General features: G+C 35.6%; 3 protein-coding genes across 5 annotated transcripts in view; all 3 read left to right on the plus strand.

Annotated features, from left to right (window-relative positions):
- Positions 1-326: 326 nt before the first annotated feature.
- Positions 327-5,952, plus strand: LOC135680978 (calcium uniporter protein, mitochondrial). Its single transcript, XM_089113855.1, has 6 exons — positions 327-485; positions 1,598-1,661; positions 2,001-2,279; positions 2,828-2,919; positions 4,028-4,300; positions 5,541-5,952. The coding sequence occupies exons 1-6, from the start codon at positions 423-425 to the stop codon at positions 5,727-5,729; spliced, it is 960 nt and encodes a 319-aa protein (XP_088969981.1). The 5' UTR covers positions 327-422; the 3' UTR covers positions 5,730-5,952.
- Positions 5,953-6,092: 140 nt separating this feature from the next.
- On the plus strand, positions 6,093-13,543 carry LOC148958076 (uncharacterized). The gene is made up of 5 exons (XM_089113854.1): positions 6,093-7,382; positions 8,379-8,496; positions 9,861-10,094; positions 11,542-11,679; positions 12,379-13,543. The coding sequence occupies exons 1-5, from the start codon at positions 6,973-6,975 to the stop codon at positions 12,661-12,663; spliced, it is 1,185 nt and encodes a 394-aa protein (XP_088969980.1). The 5' UTR covers positions 6,093-6,972; the 3' UTR covers positions 12,664-13,543.
- A 1,503-nt stretch (positions 13,544-15,046) lies between these two features.
- LOC135680894 (ubiquitin thioesterase OTU1) overlaps positions 15,047-21,678 on the plus strand; it is a 44,028-nt gene continuing 37,396 nt past the window's right edge. For 2 of the 3 annotated variants that reach the window (XM_089113857.1, XM_089113856.1), the window contains exons 1-8: positions 15,047-15,188; positions 16,799-16,925; positions 17,717-17,894; positions 18,290-18,331; positions 18,911-19,068; positions 20,002-20,088; positions 20,469-20,641; positions 21,135-21,173. In XM_089113857.1, the coding sequence (XP_088969983.1) occupies positions 15,174-15,188; positions 16,799-16,925; positions 17,717-17,894; positions 18,290-18,331; positions 18,911-19,068; positions 20,002-20,088; positions 20,469-20,641; positions 21,135-21,173 (819 nt within the window). In that variant the 5' untranslated portion in view covers positions 15,047-15,173. The remainder of the gene's footprint in view (positions 15,189-16,798; positions 16,926-17,716; positions 17,895-18,289; positions 18,332-18,910; positions 19,069-20,001; positions 20,089-20,468; positions 20,642-21,134; positions 21,174-21,678) is intronic. The other variant, XM_065195115.2, reaches the window with a different exon arrangement.

Consider the following 21,678-nt stretch of genomic DNA (forward strand, 5'->3'; position numbering starts at 1 on the left):
TGCCTCCTTTCCTATAAAAATAAAAGAGTCAAAAATCTTAGGGTTGTAAGTAGACCACTGCTTTTGCTTAATGACAAAGGAAAACAGATTGAAGAAATGATCATCATTGAAGTCAGCCACCTCATGGAAGTCAGTCTGCATTAAAACAAGCTGCCTCTTGAAAGAGGATTATCATCTCAAGCTGTAGTAGCTATTATACAATTTTGCATGGTGAAACAAATAAGGAGCCATTGTGTATCAGTAGCATTAAATTTTTTATTGTCCATGTTCCACGTTTAATTTTTTAGAGGCGCTAGTCCGCAGATTTGAATCCTACCCGTTTCTGGATGTTGTTGTGTTGTATTGTTTCAATGTTGCAAACATTATGAGGATGTAATGGACTCTCGGTAAGCGGGAAACCGTCGGTAAAGATCGTTCGAGAAATGGCGCTTTGTATCCAGTCCATGTTAAGGAATGTTGCAGCACGATCTATTTATAACACCTCGGTAAGCAAGCATGGAATTTGCCTTGATAAGGGTGCCTCATTTTAGCATACGAACTGTCCTATTTTTGTGGGATAGGCCCAGCCTTGCGGTTCGGGGTTGGCCGGGTAGACAACAAATTCAATAGTTGATAGGTGTGGTTGAATAAAAGGAATTTGCAAAGGAAGATTTACAGAAAGGCAATTAAATAAGGCCTAGGTTAGTGGGTATTTAACTGCAGTGGAAAAGTATGTTATTTTCACTTCGTTCATGCAAGACAAATGCCGAAAGGTCCATAAGATCATGGTCGCATTGAATTAATAGTTTCAATCAAATGATCTTTGTTGTTTTTACCAGTTTCCTCAAATCTATATTAGAATTAAGGGGAAAAATCAATTTAATTTTCTTAAAAAAAATTCTTAAAAAGCTGTGCCTACAATAATACATTGCTTCCACAGAACCACAAGGTTATTTGCTCTTTAAAGAATCTTTGCTAGGCCTGATAAGTTTGCAGACCTGATAATATGCATCATCCGTAAGTTTTTTTATGAGACATATTTCCAGCTAGGTCAAAAGAAGTGGTGTAGCGAAGGGGAGGCAATAGGGGGCAGATGCCCCCCAATGGGTTAAAGTCTCTTTGAAAAAGGGCCTTTCCTGGCATTCAAAAGGGTGGTGACTTTCAGATTTTCCTTGCTCAACTTTTTTGCCCCCAATCTTACCATCCTGGCTAAGATTCTGGTCAAAGGGTATCAATTATAAATCTTTCAAGTACCTTAGAATATATTGAGTGCAATTTGAAGCACACCATGCAATAAATTATCCAGTTTTGACATAGAAAATAGAAGAAAATAGATCTTCCAAACAACAATTTTATGAGATTCATTATGTTTGCCCCAACAACGATAAAAATCAGATGCTATTACAGATGTTATCAAAGAGTTTCTGGAGTAGATGCTATTAACAAAGGCCTCCACTTATCATAAGATTTTGAAGAAAAGTTTTAGACATATGACAAGAAAATTGAGTCTGGCAAAATTAGGAATATAAATTGCATTCAAAGTGATGCATTAAATCATTTTTCAGTGCTCTTCAACATTTTCTAGTTAAAAGTGTTTTGTTTTGTTTTGATTTTTTAGAAAGCAAGCCTTGGAAGTTTACAGCTGGTCGTGAATAGAAACTTTGGCAGTGCTGGATCAGCAGGTTTCCTAATTGTTTCTCTGTCAATTTCATGTGTTGATAGATGAATAGATGACATAATAAATTGACAGGTGTTCATTTGATAATGATGCTTTACTATGCCAAAGAATGGTAGTTTTATTACTCCCATATTGTTGTATCTAATATCAAATGTGGTGTTAGACAAGCTCTTAATGAAAGATCATCTTTATCTTTTAATCGGTTCAGCTACCTATTGACAAGATAAACAGTGGGGAAAGGCATAAGGCTCTACTCTTTTTTAGCTTATCATATTATGTATACAATGTTACTGATAGAACAAATGTAAATATTATCACAGAACCAAGATATATTTCCATCTAGATTCTGCATCAGCATCATTCAAGCATGGAATTGTTCTATTGTCAGTCCCATTACCATCAAGGAATGAGCTCTGTGAATTCACATTAAAGCCAATAACGCATTCTGTCAAGGATCTTGTTCAGTTTATAAAAGATGAAGATGGAGGCGTGGAAAGGGCTGCTGTTTATAACAATGAAGGCATTCGAATTTCAAATTCAACTCCCATTGAGTTCTTGATGCAAAATGATTTCAAAATTTTAGTGAATGAAAAAGAATATGATGTAGTACCACCAAAAGAAGGTAACTGTATAATGTATGCACATTTGATTACTTTCCTCTATCAGAAGTTGAGGGCTAGTACCTTATCAGTTGCCTTCTTATCAGTTGCCTTCTTATCAGTTGCCTTTTTTAAATCCCAATGCCTATTTTTTATTGAAAAAAAAAACAAAATAAGTCCTTGCTACTAATCGAAATTCCTAAAAAGATTTTCTGAATTTCTACCTGGTATAAAATTGCTGTTAAGATAAAACAATAGCTAATTCATCAAGCAGGTATAGAAAGGTATATCATGATAACCAACAATAATTTATTCTTATAAAATTTCAAAAATTTTGCTACTGACCTTGTGTTAGTTGTGCAGTCAGCACTGCTTTTGTGTAATTGGAAATATTTTGTTCTTTGTGAATTAATTGTGCATACCATAGTGAGTATTCACCTATGTCTATGTGGTTACATTGTCTTTGTCTACCATTTCAGAATATGACAAGTGCTCCATGCTGAAGTCCTAAAGAGCCTTGTGCGAAATTTTTATGGTTCTCCCTCCATGTTTTGACCTTTTTTTCTTTTAGAGTTTCCTGGTGAGGATCCATCAGAGCACCTCTCTCAACTTCGCAACCTTGTCCAAAGACTGCACTCTGATCTGCATGTGCAACATTATCAGGTGAAAAAACTTGTGTTTACAATAAAAGCTTTTGAAAGCTGGTGATTAGAATAATTGTTGTAGAAAAAGCTTAGAGAAAGTTACAAATAAATCTGTATTATCCAAATAAATTGAGCGTACTTGAAGTATGCAGTCATATAATGCCCATTTACCTACTTCTGCTTTAAAATTCTTTAGTACTTAAAGATTTTGACATTGCACATCCCAGAGCAACTCTTTATTTCTTTCATGGTGATGTTTATCTTTCTCACCAGTAAAGTTTAAACTATTTCCACTTGTTGTGCTACAGTTTATTTATAAAGTAGATTGGTTGAGGAGCAATAGGGAGATCTAGGCAAAGATAAAGTTATTTGGGAAAGAAACGGCAGAAAATTGCAGTAAAAGTAGAATGATAACACTGAGTGCTAGAAATACTTTTCGTTTGACTCACGAATAGATAAGATAAGAGAATATAATTGCAGCCAATGACCCAAAGATAAGCCAAAATTTAGCTGCTTTTCTAAAATAACAAAAAAGGATGAATTTTGTTTTTTATTGGCCCATGGTTTTCAATAATATTTGTAACTTTTTCACACAGTTGAAGAATTTAAGTGAAAAATGAAATGAAATTTAAGTGAAAAACTCTTTTTTTTAAATTGAAATTTGACATAGACAATTGAGTATTTTCCAAGTCTCGCAGATTCACATGCTTCTGTGTGCTTCCTTTTTCACTTTCTGGCTACCTACTTTTGATAAGATTGGTTTATGCTAGTTAAGTTGTTCAAACATATGTCTATGCAGTGAAACTATTGTTCTATGACACGTATTGGACTTACCCAACCAACTTTGTACTTAAGAGTGAAAAACGACAGTATTCAATATAGTTATGTACAAATGTGGACTTTATGCTTTGGTGATAAATTATTTGTTTGGTATATCCTCCAAGTATATGCCTGTGTAATGTTTTAATTTATCTGTACTTTAAAATCTAAATTGAAAGGAAAAATCCATTAACACAGTGCAATGATATAGGCAGATGGGATGCAATCTGTTTGTCTCAATATGCTCCTTATTGCCTTTTTTCTTTGTTTTGACTTTTGCTAACTGAAATTACTATGTTATACCACAGGAGCATCGAGAAGAACAAATTCAGAGAATGCTAGAGCATCTTAATTCTGAGCTAGAGCCACTAGAAGACTCAAAAGCATTGCTAGACCAAAAGGCGGCAAGGAGGACGAATATATTGGTGTGGGGAGGCTTGGCTTATATGGCAGCCCAGTTTGGATTTTTAGCTCGCTTAACATGGTGGGAGTATTCTTGGGATATTATGGAACCAGTAACATACTTCGTGACATATGGATCAAGCATCGCAATGTATGCCTATTTTGTTTTAACACGAGAGGTAGGTAGATTTTTTCCAGGGCTGTAGCTACAGGGCATGGAGAATATGACAACCCATCTTTCAAAGTAATCACCTTTTAAAACGAGGCATTTTACCATCTAAGGTGTTTTTCAACAAATTTTTAAACTTGTCGGCAAATAAGGAATGGCTCACCGCCTTGTCGGCATATGGGACTTAGACACCCCTTTTTTGGCATATTAGCAAGCGATGGCACTGTCTCCATCGATCCAAATCGTATGATTTCTTACATCCCTGCCTACTATATTATACAATTCAGTACCTACGAATGAAAAACTCTGAACCCAAACCTAACCCCCTAACTCCCTCTGGGTGACTCCCTATTTTTCCCATTTCGCTTAACCATCGAACTGAAAAGGCCAACCACAATCTTGTTTATGCCGTGGTTCTTTCAAAACCAATATCAACCTCGACTCGACCATGGCGCATTGCTTATTTTATACCAAGAACGTACTACTTTTTGGGAAGGTATTTTGATAATCATTCTTGCAAAAGAATCTTTTTTTCTGGATATTTTGAAATCTATTTGGGTAAGGAAGAAATCCAATCTTGTGTAAGCGGAAAACCCATTTTATCTTTAATTGACCCTATCCTTCCGAAATTTGGCATTGATTATACACGATACAAGTGTTAAACCACACTTTGACAATGGTCCAACCAGACTCCAGAAAAAATTCTTGTCTTTCCTTCAGACGATGTCCTGAGGCCTTGGAAACTTCTCTCAGAAAACAGAGAAAATTTCTTTTTTTAATTTTTCTGTTGTTTTCTTTTGCGTTCTACACGGTTTTTGACCGTATGACCACAATTTTTCTGGGCTCAGAACACAACGGACAAGGTTGACTTAAGTTCAAATACTAAGACTTCGACTGGGCTATACGCAAAATTTCCATGTGTTTACTCTAAACCGATCCCAGCATTTACAAGGTTCAGCAGTTTAGTTAAGTCAATTGTCAGTTTCATTACGTTTACAGGAAGTTTGGTGATGTTCAAAGAAAGACCATTGTGATTCAGGGTTTTGTTCTTCGTCACTATAAAGTTAAAGCTTTTTAATTGTATAGTGCTAACATTGTATAGGTATCTCCTTTAGTTTCGGGTAATAGTCAGTTAGGTTTTTAGTATTCTGTTACGGAAAAATGAAGTCTATGTACAAGCCCTCGCATCGTTAGGTAGACTTTACCTATATTCTGTTCCTCTATTCTTAAACAATTGATACATTTCCCAGGAATACACATACAACTATGCACGCGATCGAGCACACTTAATCCGATTCCACAAAGAAGCAGAGGGAAACAAATTTGATTTATTGAAGTACAACAACATCAGAGAATCAATTGCGAAACTTAAAGCGGAGCTGTCTCTCCTAAAAAGCCAACCAGCCAAGTTACCTGCAGCAAGTGAAGCTGTTGAATAATCGGGGATAGCGACATTTTCATACCTAGATGTATATTTTCGCACTTAGAATTGTTTCTGTATGTTATCACGTGGGATAAATCTTGTATTCAAAATGTTTTGTCTATTATGTAAAAGTTATAATTAGCATTATATCGAAGGGTAAATACAGTTTTCTGCATGCCTGTATGTTGAATCGCTTGTTTGTCAATTGAAATCTAGATAGCCTGTTAGATTATTGGAAAGTTTCTGTTTTTTTCTTAGAAAAAGACTCTACTTCACTATTCGCAATGTGAACAATTTTTTTGCGGTACAGAATTTGAAAATGGCTTTGAAAAAAGCAAACATTTTACGACATACTAAAAGCTTTTTCGTCTGACACTCCTCAGAGCATAAACCGTCAGAATAAGGTTCCGAAAGAACACGATGGAAAATATATACCCAGTTGTGGATCGAAATAGGCCAATCAGAAAAACGCAAGCACAAGACCGGTATTGTTGACCAATCAGTGTTCGCGATGTAGTCATTATGAAAAACAGGAATTGTCTCCATAGAACTAAAAACTTTATTCCATTTATTTTGTGGTCCATGTTTATAAAACCTCTTTTCTTAGTTCAACCATTTGACCATAAATTTAACTTGCTTGGTAATAGGGTGCTGTTTCTCTCTTTTAAAACCAAGGTATTTTATTTCAATCACTCACTCTTATTAAGATTGGTTGCCTATAGTTTTTGATTGGGAGAACCTTCACTCGAAGTTGTGAAAATTTTTTGTTTTTACTGATTTTAGAAGTGCGATTGGATATACCCGGAATTTTTTAGGCTTTAATTCTAAAGCCCTTCGTTCTTTCAATTTCTAGTCCTTGTTTCAAACATTTATTTGCCTGAGTCTTTCTTTATGATGTGTTTTCCTTTTCCATTGTTTGTCATGTTCAACAAATATTTAAATGCACCAGCATTTTAATGCAAATTTTTTTTAACGAAAGACACTAAACAGAAAAAAACGGTAGAAAACTCAAAATATTTTTACGAGAAGATGGGTGCAAAGACAGTAAATTTTGCGCAAATTTTTCTTTTCATGGACTTCAAGTTCAAGGTTATTTAAATATTGTAGCGTTGCATGTTGCCACTGCATGTTGCAATCACTTGCAATGTATTGTTGTGAGCATTCTCGAAAGAGGCTGTAACCACCAGAACGAGGCCATTGGCAAAGATGGCGAAATCGGAAGATGGAAACAACAAGTTTTAACATGTGAATAAATTAAGATGGTATCACAATTTTTTCCACGTTCTGTTTTGAGTAATGGTTTAAATATTATGCATGGACTTGCTTCGACTATTGTTGAGATGTCGACACTCTTCAAGCGGGAATTAACTGAAACTTATAGCATGAGAAACCACGAGAAGAAGACGCAGTTAGACACGGAAGAAAGTATCAACCTTGGCATTGAAGATGTGAATGAAAAGAATTTTCAAAGAGCGGACATAACGCAGCTGAACATTTTTGGGACTGTCTTTCTTACACTTGTTTCGACTTTCAGTGTGGACTGGCTACAGCATTTAGTGAAAGTAGAATGTTACTATATGCTTTCATTATGCGAAACGATAGCCATGCTCTTAATTATCCAAGCTTTTCCAATAATGAAAGGCAAGGGCCGAAATGATAGTGTTTTCAGGTATGTTAATTAGTAAATGAAGCTTCGTCTTAGTTAGTGGAATCGAGATCCTGTATGTTTTCTCTAGAGCGCTGGAGCGTTTTTAAAAAATATCCAATTCAAGGGGTGGGTGCAGCTGGAAACAGCGAGGTTCAATAATTTTTCTTTTTTTACAAATGCTAGTGACATTTCTCCCAAGAAACCTGTGGCCTCCTTCTAATACTTTGCTTGGATTAGGAAAATGTTTGTTCATTCTTTTGCCTAAAGCGTTACAGTATTTATTTGATTATAAGCCACCCCTGTTTATAAGCTGCCTACAGTTATAAGCCGCAACAAGTTGGGTTCATAAAAAATGTAAGCCACCCTTTATTATAAGCCGCATCCACAAAATCATTCAGCAATACTTTGTTTGAAATGACAGATGAAAAAAGTGTTAAAAACCCGATTGTGTACTTAAACCAAAAAATATACATTAGAAGCTCAACCAACAAGAATATCTTCCAGCATGGGATTATCAATATTTCTTCTAATCCCAGCATGGGATTATCAATCTAGAAGTATTTCTTCTTTATCTTCTACATTATCACCCTCAGCTTTAAAGTAGAAGGAAAGATTGGCAGGATCTGGATAAATTACTTTGGTGGTCTATAATCAAATAGATACAGTATCCAAACCAGCCTATTAATGAGATCTTATTTCCAGATGATTTTACATGGGAACCAGCCTTCCCAGCACAAGGTCTTAGTTCAAATTGTTATGCCCTCAATTGTAACAGAATCTTTCAAAAGCAATGATAATGCTTCAACTTCTCTCTTTTCACCAGTTGAACAGTACATCGTCACGAAGGCCACATCAGAAGGATGCTCAATCTTTTCTTTTCTACTGCCAAGTGTCATGTAGCTGTCATTGTCAAAAAATTCCAACACTCATTGCGTATTTATAAACACCAACATAGCATCTTAGTGACAGTTAATTAATTCCCCTTTTAAGGGTACTTGTTCTCCATTTCATTTTTAGCTTGCATGAAAATAAAAGTAGAGTCTTGATAGTTATCATCCAATCATTAGTAATGGCCTTCATTGGAGGGTATTGGAAAGAGAGTGCTAGTAACAATCACTGTCCAGATTTCTATGAGGTAGGTCCTTGTTTTCTATTTTCAAATGAATTAAGTTCTGTTTGTTTTTCGTAGATTCCTTTCTAGACTTCTTCAATTTCTCAAATGCCAAAATAAACAAGTTCCAGATGCTTAGAATATAAATTTTAATTAGTAGTGAATAAGTAACACTGCAGCGCAACAGGAATGAACAAAAACAAACAAACATAAATCAGGAAGGGCTAATATTTTGCCCTGGCATACAGGGCTTCATCAGAGCAATAGTAAGAATTTTAATTACTATCTTTGACTGTTACAAAGTTCATACTTGATTGTTTTGAGATTTCTTAAGGGTATATAGTGATTAACCACCTTTGTTATGCATGTAGATATGTTATGCATGTAGAAACAGGGATGAAACTGCAAGCATGTAGATACCATAGTGGTGTGGGGGTTTCAGGGCTTTCACGTTCAGAAATCAACGCAAGCAGGCAAAAACTCGCGTGATAAGAGTGGGACATTTATGAATAACGTTGTGTCAAATAACAAGATATATGGTTTTTATAAATTAATATCGTTATAAAAAGGAAATTTCCGTTTCGTTTGACATCAAATGTTAAAGGGCCTCTCCAGCCAAAAAAAAAAATTTTGTTATTGACTAAAAAGTTAGCATCTGGTTGCGTGTATTATGGCAAAGTTGTTGTTTTTGCAAAGTTTCAATTAGTTTAGAAGTTATAAGGCTTTAAAATTGCACCATTCCGAGAAAAAAACAACGAAAGCCGAATCAAAATCAAAATCAAAATCAAATCACTGAATCAAAAGCCAGCTTCCTGTTCCAGCTCTTCTCTCGCATATAATTAATCAACACTTCAGTTGTTTTCCAGAAACGATGAACAACTAAAGGCTTCAGAATTGATATCTGAAATGCTCAAACTAAAAGCCGGTGGAACAGAACTGAGAGTACCAACAATTGCAGTGTTCAATTTGCGAATCGCCGACGTTCGAATCGGTTTGAGGCGAGACTAACGAAATACACTGTGACGTCAAAATTGCGTCACAGTGTCACCAAACCGAAAAATTTTTGTCAGTTAATTCAATTCAATTATTGAAATGCAAGAGCTTATATCTCACAAACTGTAAAAAATATCGAAAAAAATAACGAATTCGTGATCAGCAGGCTCAACTCCTTTAGATTAGCCAATAAAATGCAATTGCAATTTTTGGCTGGAGAGGCCCTTTAACAAACTTTACTATTACCTGTAAAAACTAGCAATGGAATAGGGAATGAGTGTGCAGGAAAGGAGCAACAGATCTAATAATGCCTTCATCTAACAAGCTTTTATTGTATCTTCAAGTCATAGTTAATTGCAAGGCCTGTGTGATTAATTCTATTTTCTTTTCACTAGCTGTTCATAGTGCTGTCAGTTCCATCTGCCATATTGTGGACATATTGTCAGTCAAGCAGCAGCTCATTAGCAAGAAGCCATGAGGGTATCATTATTGCAGTATCAGGCGTTAAATTGCTGATTCTTTGTACCTCACCTACATACACACTGCAGTTGTCAAGATCACTTTCCTGCTTGTTGCTGTCAGCTGCTTATGGCTTTTATCTTTCGCTTATAAATTCACTACTTAAAAAGGTATCTCACTTTATGTTTTTGGTATACAGAATTATTATGCTCTATCAAAATGACAAGATACATCTCTCTAAAAATCTCGGCTTTCATTTGAAAGAGTATCCCAATTACAATTCTCACAAAAAAGAGCCATGTTGTGTTTTGTATTTCAGACATATGCTAGCAGGTGTTTCTCTCTTAAATAGCTCCTGGTGGATGTGAAATAAAGGCTCTTAAAATTGCTAGTGATTTGGTATTTTAAGCCATGCTTGCTTCAGTTTTGTAATTTGGTTTGTTATTCTAATGTATTTTTCAGTATAATCAGTAACACCTGTTTTTTGCATTGGTAAATTTCTCTCTTGAGGACCTCTATATTTATAGGTATATCTCTTTGTTGGTAACATTAAGGGCTTTTCTTAGGTAATTCTGCTATTTATTTCTTCTACTATGTGTAGGGCCATTTTCCCTTTTTGCAGATAATCACTTATTTAATTCCCCTAAAACTTAACATCAAGTACATAATCTCATATTGAGGTCAGAAATAAACGGCCCCATTTAATTTTTCATGATTTTTTAAGAACCCTCACATTAAGTTGTTAGAAATGTTTGATTAAAATTCTAAAATTCGAAATTTCTTGTGATCGTTCAAGCAATACTTTATCTCAATTGATTATCTAAAAACATTGACCCAATTTGTTTATTAAATCCCCCTGTTTATTAAATTTAGGACTTTGTCATGACTCCACATGATTCCCCGTTTATTTCAATCCCACGTTTATTACTCACCACAGAGGGTGGCTTTATTCCAATGTGCTACAGAATAATTTTCGCTTTTGAAATCGTAGCAATTTTTCACAGATGAGTATTGTTCCTTTTTTGGCTGCCTCTCTGCATACTCTAACCCATTTGCACTACATTGTGTGTGCCATCATATAAATGTTTTATTTCCAGTAACAACTGTAAATTATTGGAAGAAGAAATGTATATCTATTTATCTGAAAATGGAGAGTACTTTTGGGTTATTCAATGCTTAGGTTTTCTATTTTCAGGCCAGGTCTAATAATGGAGATAAGAATTTTCCTTGTGATCTGATTCTTTTGGGTACCTGATTTAACAACATACCATTTTGATAGTTATGGGTTCAACTACGACATAAAAATATCAAAAAGTAATCAAAGAACAGATGTGTTTAAACTGATTATTATAGAAATCAGTCTTAATAACTATGACATAAGATACCACATCTTATGTGCTTAAACAGCAAGATTCTGTATTTTGGTATTTTTGGGTCTTATCGACACTCCTTAGCTGATATTTTTGGGTCTGTTGAATTTGTTTTTAATACTTATACTGCGGAAGGACCTCCCCGTATATAAAAACTTCTGTGATTCGCCTGGTCTTTTCAGTCTCTATTTTTCATCTTTTTCTTCTCTAACTATTCCATTGTTTTATTATGATATTTCCCTTATAGAATCATGCTATAGCAGTACTGCGTTGGTTGCTATTATGGAAGATTCCTTTGGCGTGTTTGCTAATAATAATTCATGGAGAGTTGCAAACTGCTCATAAAATCAGCCTTTTTAGGGATCTCCCACTAGTATTTGCCTTGGTAAGTTATATTTTGCTGAGCAAGTAAACGTATAGATGCGTTTGAATGAATGGAGCAGTTTCCTAATTGACGTATCCGTAGACTGTGAAATAATTACCTAACTGCGGAATAACTATGAAATAATGAATATGAAGACCTAGAGTCTTTCTTTTGCACCAAGTTCGACAGCGCAAAAGGTATTTTGATATGGTTCTCAGTGCGCCTTTTCTCTAAAATTTTGTTATGATTAAATACATCTTCTTTAAGTGCTTAGTATGTTTCAATGAACAGTGATTCTCAGTGCTGTTCTCTCTCACTGACTCGCGTAGGCTTCTAAATATAAATTTTTCCTCTTCTTGATTGGCGTGTTTCAATTGATTCTGAGCTGAAGCTGAATTTTGATGCCTTTCGAGCTAGCTATAAGGCAATGCTGGAAATGCAGGTGACAAAGAAAAGACCCACGGACTCCTAAACTCAGGGAATACTTCTAATGGAAATGTCTCTACCATGAATTGGCAGGGAAAGCATTCCAAACCCGCGAACAAGTTATAAAAGATCTGACTCCAAGTGCAGTTCAGTACAAAAAACGTGACAACAAGAAATTTTTAATCGCATGTAGAAGTCTTTTCGGACAATTTAACTTCTCCAATTTAAATTGTTACAGACCCCAATTAAGCTGTAAACTTTTTTCTCCTCTTAGACCTTCTGCATCTTTTTTAGGCCCTCGCTACAACCCTGAAGATGATGTTTGTGTTTGTCTTGATGAAACACTCAAGTACCCTTACGTGTGTCGTCTCAATGAACATGGCCTGGGTACCTATGACTCTCGTCAGGGCATTTGTTTTCAAGTATTTGTTTTTAGTGACATCATTCAAATTACTTTGGTTATTTTTTACTGATTTCGTGATATTGTTTTTACATGCTAAACTTAAGTTATTTACAGAGAGTTTCTTCTCAGTGCTGCAAATTATTAGCGCCAAATTCTTCGTAAACACATTCACATAGTTAACACACTATTGTAAACACGTTCGCAAAGTAAATTCTTTCAAAAGTATCCTGAAAATTTAAGAATTCGCAGACTGTTTTTCTTTGACAAAGCCCATTTTCGTTGAAGAAGACTTTTGCCTCCAACGAATATTTTTTATTTTTCACAAAGCATTTATTATCACGAAGCACCCTTATGGCCAGACAATACCAACCAAACTTATCATAGAAATGCACCGTTTAGACGGGAATCAAAGCTAAGAACTGATAGCCCTGCAGCTTTTCTTTGCACCTTCAAAACAAGTCTTAGAAATTGCCTTCAACCTTCGGTTATTTTTAGGAGGATTAAATGTATCGTTTAAAGTGAAGTTTTTTAATTAGATACAATCGATTATTTTGATCACATTTGCTGGTTTTTCTGAATTAAAACTTTATGTCACGACTAAAATTGAGTCATACAAGCAAGTTTACCGGCATTATCAAGCCGTATTCATATGATATCATAGTAATTTTATTTCAAACTGTTTCCACACTCCCTGTTCTCACGGTGGCAACATAATCTGCTCTGCAAAGTATCAATTTTGCAGAGAGAAATCACCATAATGGTGCAATGTAATGCAAAGTAATAAAATCTCTTTGTATGTAGGTAATGATTTACTCGAATTGAGATAAAAAATAGGACATCAGATAAGCTGAAGCCCTCATCCTCATGTTTTATTGTTTTAGAAATCGTGGTTTGTTTTGTTTATCTTTCACGTTTATCTTTCCTTTTCACCCAACATTTCGGACAATCATTAGGCAACATGCAGAGTAAGGTTGCGCCTCAGTCAAAGATGGTACCTCACGGAGCAAAACTTGAATTGTTCATGCTCCTTTTAGCACATACTAGACCATATTCTTTTTCTGTCTTGTCTGCAAGATAACAATTATTGGTTATTAACCACTATCAAACCTTTCCTTCTCAAACTCCCACACCTCTCCTTATATTGCACCCCTGTGTAGCAAAACTGATGAAAACCGTCCCAGAAAGATGTTTTCTGACCTGGCAGTCTCCTGTAGAAAACAAAAATAACCCGAGCGTTTTATCGTTTCCTTCCATCCCCTACAATTGCAAGCTGTGACCCTTTTGCCCCAAGTCAGTCTTCAGTTTCCTACTTAGTTTCTTCCTGTAAAGTTTTGTTTCTTTGACTAAAAAATTCACAGAAGTTCCCTTGAGTAGTTTTCTCCGAAGCCCATTTCTCCGCTCACATTTTACTCATCCTCAACCAGTCCAAGGAAAATTTGCGTTCCTCAACCAGATTTATTTCCTATAGCCCCTGATAAAATAACTAACGCCGTGATTTTATAAAGAGGTTTTTTAGTTTTGACAGGTGATTAAGTCCCTCCCCTCAGTACGGAGCAGTCTAAGCAGATACACATTACCCATACCTTCCAACCTGTAGAGAAGGAAAAGCGGGAGACATCGCGAGCGGAGCGAGCTAAAAATTATAGCTGAGGGTCTGGGGAACGCTCTGACCCCCCCAGTGGGTCCAGGGCAGCGCGATGGAAGGGGTAGAGGGGGCGAAGCCCCCGGAAGCTCCTGACATTTTGTCATTTCTGAGGCCTCAAAATGGCTCAGGATTCTTTAATTTCTCTGTTTGTAATATGTTAGTAGAAAAACAGTTCTACGTAATCAATTGATCAGATATTAGATTAGTTTGAAATTATAAGAAAGGTTATCTTTTATGATGAATAATCAACAACAAATGTAAAAATGTTTGGCGTCTGGCTTCTGGCAGTTTGGCGTCTGGCTTTATCCGATGTCGTAACTATTGTAATGTTGTGAATAAATCGAATCGTTTCGTCCTTTATGAGAAGGTTGCACTGTTGACAGTGATCTTGATTCTTCTTTATTTTATACCAGCTTTTTATTTTTAATATAAGTTTTTTTCAAAAATCGGGAGGATTTTTTAATTGTCGGGAGGTCGGGAGATGACGTCTGAAATCGGGAGTCTCCCGGTCATATCGGGAGGGTTGGAACATATGATTACCAGTAAAACAATATCCAGGTCTTACTAATGGGAGGCTCAAATGAATCGGGTGTCTTGCTACCAATATTTTGTTTTTGGTTTAATATAACACTCGTGTTCCTTTAGACGCAAAAGTTTACTTTCTGTTTACATATCTAGTCAAGCTGTTAAAAAGTGATAAGAGCAGTGATCCAAATATAGACATAATTATGATAAGTCATGTTTGACTCAAGCAAGCACCTATCCGAACTGTATCTATGAAAAGATCCCACTGCAAATGTTTGAAGTTATGCTGTAGCCTTCATCTTTTGACCCCTTGAAATACACCCATCGTGATTTTCAAGGCCGTCGATAAAAGCGGAGAGTTTAAAGATTTCTGAAAAGTTACATGGGGGAGGGGGGTGGGTTGAGGTGTTTGTTTTCGCCCTGAAGGTTCCAACTCGTTGTTGTGGTTGCTTTTATTGGACGGAAATTTGAAATCGAGGCGGGAAAAACAATTTTTGCAAGTGAAAAGAAACAACAATGGCGGACAATCTGGTAAGCCCAAATTCGGCCACTTTTTCTCTTCTTTAGCACAGTCACGACAATGTTGTTTCAGATACACTTTTCGTAAGAAAAGAGTGCAAAACAAGCAGGGGCGTAGCGTGCGGAAAGTGTACAGCCCCTCAACTTTCAGAGAACTCGTCGGTAGAATTAAATTTATAACAAAATATTAATGTAGCAAGCAAAAGAATTTCTGGGTAAAATATGGTTTTGCATCTCTTACACCCCCCCCCCCCCCACCAGCGAGAATGGCCACGCCACGCCACTTAAAATTTGTTATGCTATTGTAATTTGCTAATTATACTTCAATATTAATCGCTTTATTGACATCTAATTTTGTAAATTGTTGCTAAATATGAATTGAATTTGAAAACAAGTCTGAAATTAGAGAAGAGGAGGGCGGTGTTAAAGTGGAAATTACATTACAGCCTCCAATTACAAATTGCTTTTTTGACAAAGTCCTATGTCATATGTGCCTTTGTGTTCGATAGAGATGAACAGCATGCGTTGCGTAAGCAGCTAGACCAATATATTTTATTCTTCTAAATACTTGGAATCAGGATAGCAAAGAAAGGGGTACATTTAGTTTACGTTTGTTCATATATATTGTTATAGCTTCAAGAAAATATTATCAACAAAGCTCAGCAAATCAATGTGGATAGATCTTATCAAGGCTAATAAGCTCCATCCCTCACAAAGTTACTGAAATCGTCAGAATTAAAAAGTCAACCAGAATGCATCTTTGTTTTTTGTGAAGGGAAGTTCATTATGAAGAAAAATGTCACCAGAAATATGGTTTGAGAGCTAGGCAAACAGGATAAACTTTTTAATGCTTTAAATAAACTGAAAGCTTTGGCCCAATTTCCAATATGATAGCAATTTTTGCATTTGGACACAATTTTTGCAAGAGAGACCTTTGAAATGATTTTATAAGAAACTGCCACAGGTAGAGTTTTAAAAGTTATTGTATGGGGGTTACTGAAATCAGTCATGTTGGGGATGAGGATATCTTCCCCATACACAGGAAGGAATGTGGATTGGGGATTGGGTCAGACATAAAGATCAAAGAATTCGCAAATGCAACACAATTCTTTTGCTTCATAAAGAAATGAAGGATGAGCAGGACAGATTATCCGTATAATGCTCAGAGTGCAAGAAATAATCGATCAATGAATAAAAAGTGCTAGAAGATGCCACTGATCCATGATTAGATTGAACATTTTCGTGTCAAATGAGAAGCTGAAAAAAATGAAAAAAATGGATTGAAAATTACAGGGAACATTGAGGGGGCATTGTGGTAATGGATTGGTCAGTGGCATCTACGAATGAATGCAGGTGCAAATTGATGATAAAGGTTACATGTATCGTATCTTACAGTAAGAAAAAAGAAACTAAAATACAGTTAAAGGCAACATTCTTTATAAACACCATTCTTAAAGCAACAATCACTAAAATTGATTAATAACTGCCGAGGTTTAGAAACACCACTTCCAGGTTGAATTTTTTCTAGTGTTTAGCTTATCTTTCTCCCCATTTGAGCTTTTTTAAGATTCTAACCTATGATTGGTTTACTGGTAATAATTTCTTCATTTTTTATGAATTAGGTTCTAAGATGTCAATTTAAAGGTGGCCAACGAAAAGTTGTCAGTGGTTTAACAAGTAAATCATCCATAGCACAATTGCAGGAGCAGCTTTTTATTATTACTGGGGTTGCACCACATAGGCAAAGAAGTAAGTAAGCCTAAATTTTTGTGTGGTCTTTTTGAACATTTTTTAGTTCAAGCTTCCCACTTTACGCTTAAATTCTGACAAAAATTAAGGCCCATTTAAAGGCCTACAGTAATAGGGTTTGATAATGGCCTCAAAACTACCTAAACATAGATAAAGACGTTGAAGTTGAAGCAGATTCAATGAAAAATAGCACACAAATATAAACAACAAATTCATGTCAATTTAGGTCTTTGTATACTCATGCATTTATTAAAACCAGAAGAATTATTCAATCTCAAATGATTTATCAAATGATTCAAGATGGGATCATTTTCTGCTGGTATGAATTATAGAGATATGTATTGCATGTAAAAGAGTGTTAAATGTGTAATGAGTTATCAAAGAGAACATTTCATACTGCACTGAAAATACTTTTAACTTGTCAATAGTTCAGTTTCAGTTTCTTATTTTTCAATAAAAAAATTGAACACAACATAGAATACAATAGAGTACTAAGTCAAGAACTAGAGAAATATGAATAAGTATGGGGCCTGTTAGTGAGAATCTTTTAAAGGAGAAACTCTTGAAAGTTAAACTAGATGTGTAGCGGGCATCCCATTATTGAATTAGACAGTAAATTTGGTAATTGATTTTTTGACAACGAAGAATAGCATAGGCGCCTGCTACTGCGAAAAGATACTCTGTGTTTTTTGGAAGCAATAGATGGACTTAATTCTTTTTAAAATGAAAGGGGATTTTGTTCTTTTATACTTCTCCCATCCTCTATGTGATTATGTATTCTTTTCCCCCAGTTTTATGTGGATTTCCTCCAAAGGAACTGCGGATACAGGACACAAATCAGACCATTCCGGCACTTGAGGTAAAATCAGGTGACACCCTAATTGTTGAGGAAAATAAAGAGGTCCCAGCTGTAGTAGAAGTTTCTCCAGTACCTCAACAAAAATACGAAAAATCATCCTTAAGAAGACAGTAAGTTACCAAGGTTTTGCTAACACTCATATTTTTTTATTTCTCCCTTTAAAACTTAAGAATTTTGAGAGGCATAACATTGACCCAGAGTCAGATATCAGCAAACATAAAATGCTCACAAATAAAGCTTTAAGATGAAACAAAAAAGGACAGCATTTAATTTCATATTACAATTACATTTGGTTTTGGCTTTTAGCACCTTATTTTGTATCACTATCTAATATAAGTAGATAACTTACTTATCATCTTAATAATCAAAAGCACTTTTGTATTTGGCTTTGCTGATTTCCTGCATAGATATGATCCTTCAGTATCATATGATATGGATGATATTTCAAACGCAAAATGATACACTTGGCATTCACCAATTATAGCTTGGTTGTTTTCCCTTTCAGTGTGGTGCCAGCAGATAACTCGTGTTTATTTGCTAGCTTAAGGTAAATAATTATGCAACATTTTCCTGTTTTTATGCAGATAAAAAATTGTCTTTAAACATGTGCTTTGTTCATATGGACCTATTCTTTGTTTATGTAGCTAAAATAAAGTAAAACTCAAAATACTGTACAAGCTAAGGCCTGGGGGTGGTGCTAGGGTTCAGACATAATAATGGTGAAAATCACAGACATTACAGTGGCAAAGATTGGGAAAAGCTTGGTGCCAAAATTGTTTAGCATGTGAAAAACATGGCTAAACATAAGTCTTTCAAGTAGGACCAATAACTCAAGTTTAGCAATGTTTTTCTGACCTTTTGTTTTGGAATTTAACAAAAAGAATAGATGCACCCTTTTCTTGCTACTTTGAAATGTTTGAAATACTGAAAGTCGAAGTCCAAACTGCTGATGGGGTATCAGGAACCTTTTGGTTTATATAATATATTCTTTAGTTGTTTTCTGCAAATACAGTCTGGTCGAAATTTTCTCGACTTACTTGCAAAGGCTCATTGCAAAGACCCATTGCAAAGATGCTTTAACCATTTTTGAAAAGCTTTCTGAGATGTTATTGTTGTCTCTGTGTAGTTTTCTGTTGTTTGGTGGTGATACCTCACTTGCTTCGGAGATGAGAAGTCTTGCTGCTAACTGCATCATTAGTGATCCAGCTAACTTCAATGAAGCACTGCTCGGAAAGCCCGTGAAAGAGTATTGCGATTGGCTGTTAAATCCGTCTAATTGGGGAGGTGAGATCTCTTGAAGGCCTAATCAAATTAATACCGATAGTGTTAATCATTATGATCATCATGATTATATAGTCTATTTTACACCATAATAATCATAGCCATCAGTTTCGCCATCATTCCCCTCTTTGCTGTTTGTTTCAACTGATGCAATGCTGTAGAAGTGAATTGGTGCATCAACAGATTGCTAAACTTGAGTCCCTCTTTCTGATAAATAAAAGCCACTCTATGGATTTTGATCCCGTCCTGGGTACGAAAATGGGCTTTCAGCATGTTGCAAACGTTTATAATTTTGTGCAATTTTGAGATTTTTTGCTTTCGATAAGAAAACATATTCTGCATTGTTTTTGGAACACCCCAAAATCCTGCTAGAAATTTGTGCCATAGCTTCTTTTCTTGCTGTGATGCAATCCCACTTTTTGGTCTAGTCTGCTTACCCCCCCCCCTCTGATTCTCCTTACTGGCTCCCCTACTGCTTCCCCTACAGAGCCCCCCTAATGCTTACTTAAACTGCTATCTTCTGGTTCCTGCTTCTATCTTTGCTTCTCCCTACTGTTCCCCTACTGCTCCTCTTCCACTGCCTCTCTAAATCTGCTCGTCCAAAACAACTTGATCGGTTGATGATTTGATGACTTTATCTTTTGGTATACGTCACAGACTTCTGTAGCTATAACGCAATAGTTATTGGCAACTGCTCAGTGTTGATTGTTTTTTGCTCTTGTTTATTATCGTTCTTAGTTATTAATTGTCTGCAATTGCAAACAATAAATGTGAAGTTGAATTTCGATTTTATTTTTACCTGTAGTTTCATCTACACTATATGTCAGCAAAAATTTCACCAATCGTGCATACTGTGTTTTCATTTTCTATACTGTAGCCCCCTTAATGAAACGTAGAAATAAAAGCACTATGATGTGGAGTTGCTTTTTGTTCTAGGGGCGATCGAGATAACTAGTTTGTCAAAATACTACGAAACTGAAATTGATGTTGTTGATATACAAACAGGAAGAATAGATAAATTTGGTAAGTAGTTTCTTGTATGATGTAGTAATTATTGATCGATTGCCGAAGCCGTAGATCGGGGTATATACAACCAACCCTTTTACTCTGGATCATCCTCCAAGTGCCTTTCTTTTTTGCATCTCTCAGTGAAAGAAAGTTGGGTAGATACAAAGTTTTGGACGTTTCCTGCTTGAAATTCATTCTTGTTTCATAACAATATTTTGTCCACGCTCTTATGATTCTTGCAGGTTATCCGTCAAAATATACTCTAGGCAATGCTTCCTGTTATTTGAAAAATATCATTATATTTTTCATTTAATATTTCTATACATTTTCTTCTATTAATGCAAAAAACTCCTTCTATTTTCTATATTTTGCTTCTAAACGTTTCCTACTTCTAGGTGAAAACAAGAATTACAAAAATAGAGTCTTCTTGATATACGATGGAATACATTATGACCCCCTTGTCAAGGACTGTAAAACCAACCCCACTTTGCCTGTGCAAACGATCTTTCCATGTGATGACGACACAGTTCTTGTGGAAGCACTATCAATATCAAGCGAAGCTCGACAGGTATCGGTTTATGTGTATTTTAAGGAATTATGAACACACAGTCTAACTTATCAAGCAAATCCAGACACAACGTAAGGCTATAGTTCTTCTGAGAAAATCCTCGTTGGGTGCCACCAGGGCATCTAGATTCCTGAAAAGAATATCATTTTTGACTGATTGAAAGAGTCTTATTGTAATAATTTTGAGTATTTGATTATTTAGCTTATGAAGAGACTATTGTCTATCAAAAGTTAAGATAGAATATTTAGACAATTTTTAGTTTATATGTTGTGATCCCAGGATTCGACTTATTACCCATTATAAAGATGACCCATTAATATTGTATCACAGGTTCATTAATATTTCATCTTAATATTGTATCACAGCTTCTGGGGTTCGCAGCTTTTATATCTAATTTACGGTGTATGCTGCAAACGATCAACATTATTACCTTGGTATAACCACTTTCTATGAAGGCAATCTTTTCATTTTCATAATTTGTCGATTTTCATCAAGTTGCAAAGCAGTTACAGTATCAAGGAGGCTTTTGGGGGTAATTCCTCCCCATTCTATCAATACCCATTCTACCTTATTCTTCTCAAATTGCAAGCAAAAGTGGAAACATAGTATATTTAAGTAGCTTTCTATCCAGCAAACCTCGGAGTATAATCAACGGAAAATGACTGAATGTAAGCAGACGTTTATATCCAGATGGGGATCGAAATGATGTGACTGGAAGAATTGTGTGTTTGATTGGAAGAATTGTGTGTTTGATTGGTTCCCTTTTTTATGGCCACTTTTGTGTGAGCTGGCTCCGCTCCGGTTGCAAAGACCAATCTAAATTAGGCTCTAAATTTTTCTGTTCAACTAAAGTTTCTTTTCCTTCACAGAAGTGGAAATAACATCCTCCGTGTAGACGTTGTTCCGAAGGATTTCCTTGATTTCTTGACTGGGTTAAAGTTTTCTTTCTTAAATTCCAAAGTGTGTGTTTTTTATACACAGTCTAAAAAAGTAAATTTTACAAGAACAAGATTACAAAGACGATGCCAATGGGAGCA

This window comes from Rhopilema esculentum, chromosome 18 (assembly GCF_057945365.1).
Source record: "Rhopilema esculentum isolate cy_ngs chromosome 18, ASM5794536v1, whole genome shotgun sequence".
Classification (NCBI taxonomy): domain Eukaryota; kingdom Metazoa; phylum Cnidaria; class Scyphozoa; order Rhizostomeae; family Rhizostomatidae; genus Rhopilema; species Rhopilema esculentum.

What these genes read in the sequence shown, in the direction of transcription:
- LOC148958076 (XM_089113854.1), top strand. Translation starts at nt 6,973, where the DNA reads ATGGTATCACAATTTTTTCCACGTTCTGTTTTGAGTAATGGTTTAAAT. An exon ending in CGAAATGATAGTGTTTTCAG is followed by an intron (nt 7,383 to 8,378) that starts GTATGTTAATTA and finishes TTTCATTTTTAG; the next exon opens with CTTGCATGAAAATAAAAGTA. An exon ending in TCCCACTAGTATTTGCCTTG is followed by an intron (nt 11,680 to 12,378) that starts GTAAGTTATATT and finishes CATCTTTTTTAG; the next exon opens with GCCCTCGCTACAACCCTGAA.
- LOC135680978 (XM_089113855.1), top strand. Translation starts at nt 423, where the DNA reads ATGGCGCTTTGTATCCAGTCCATGTTAAGGAATGTTGCAGCACGATCT. An exon ending in TGGCAGTGCTGGATCAGCAG is followed by an intron (nt 1,662 to 2,000) that starts GTTTCCTAATTG and finishes ATTTCCATCTAG; the next exon opens with ATTCTGCATCAGCATCATTC. An exon ending in TGCATGTGCAACATTATCAG is followed by an intron (nt 2,920 to 4,027) that starts GTGAAAAAACTT and finishes GTTATACCACAG; the next exon opens with GAGCATCGAGAAGAACAAAT.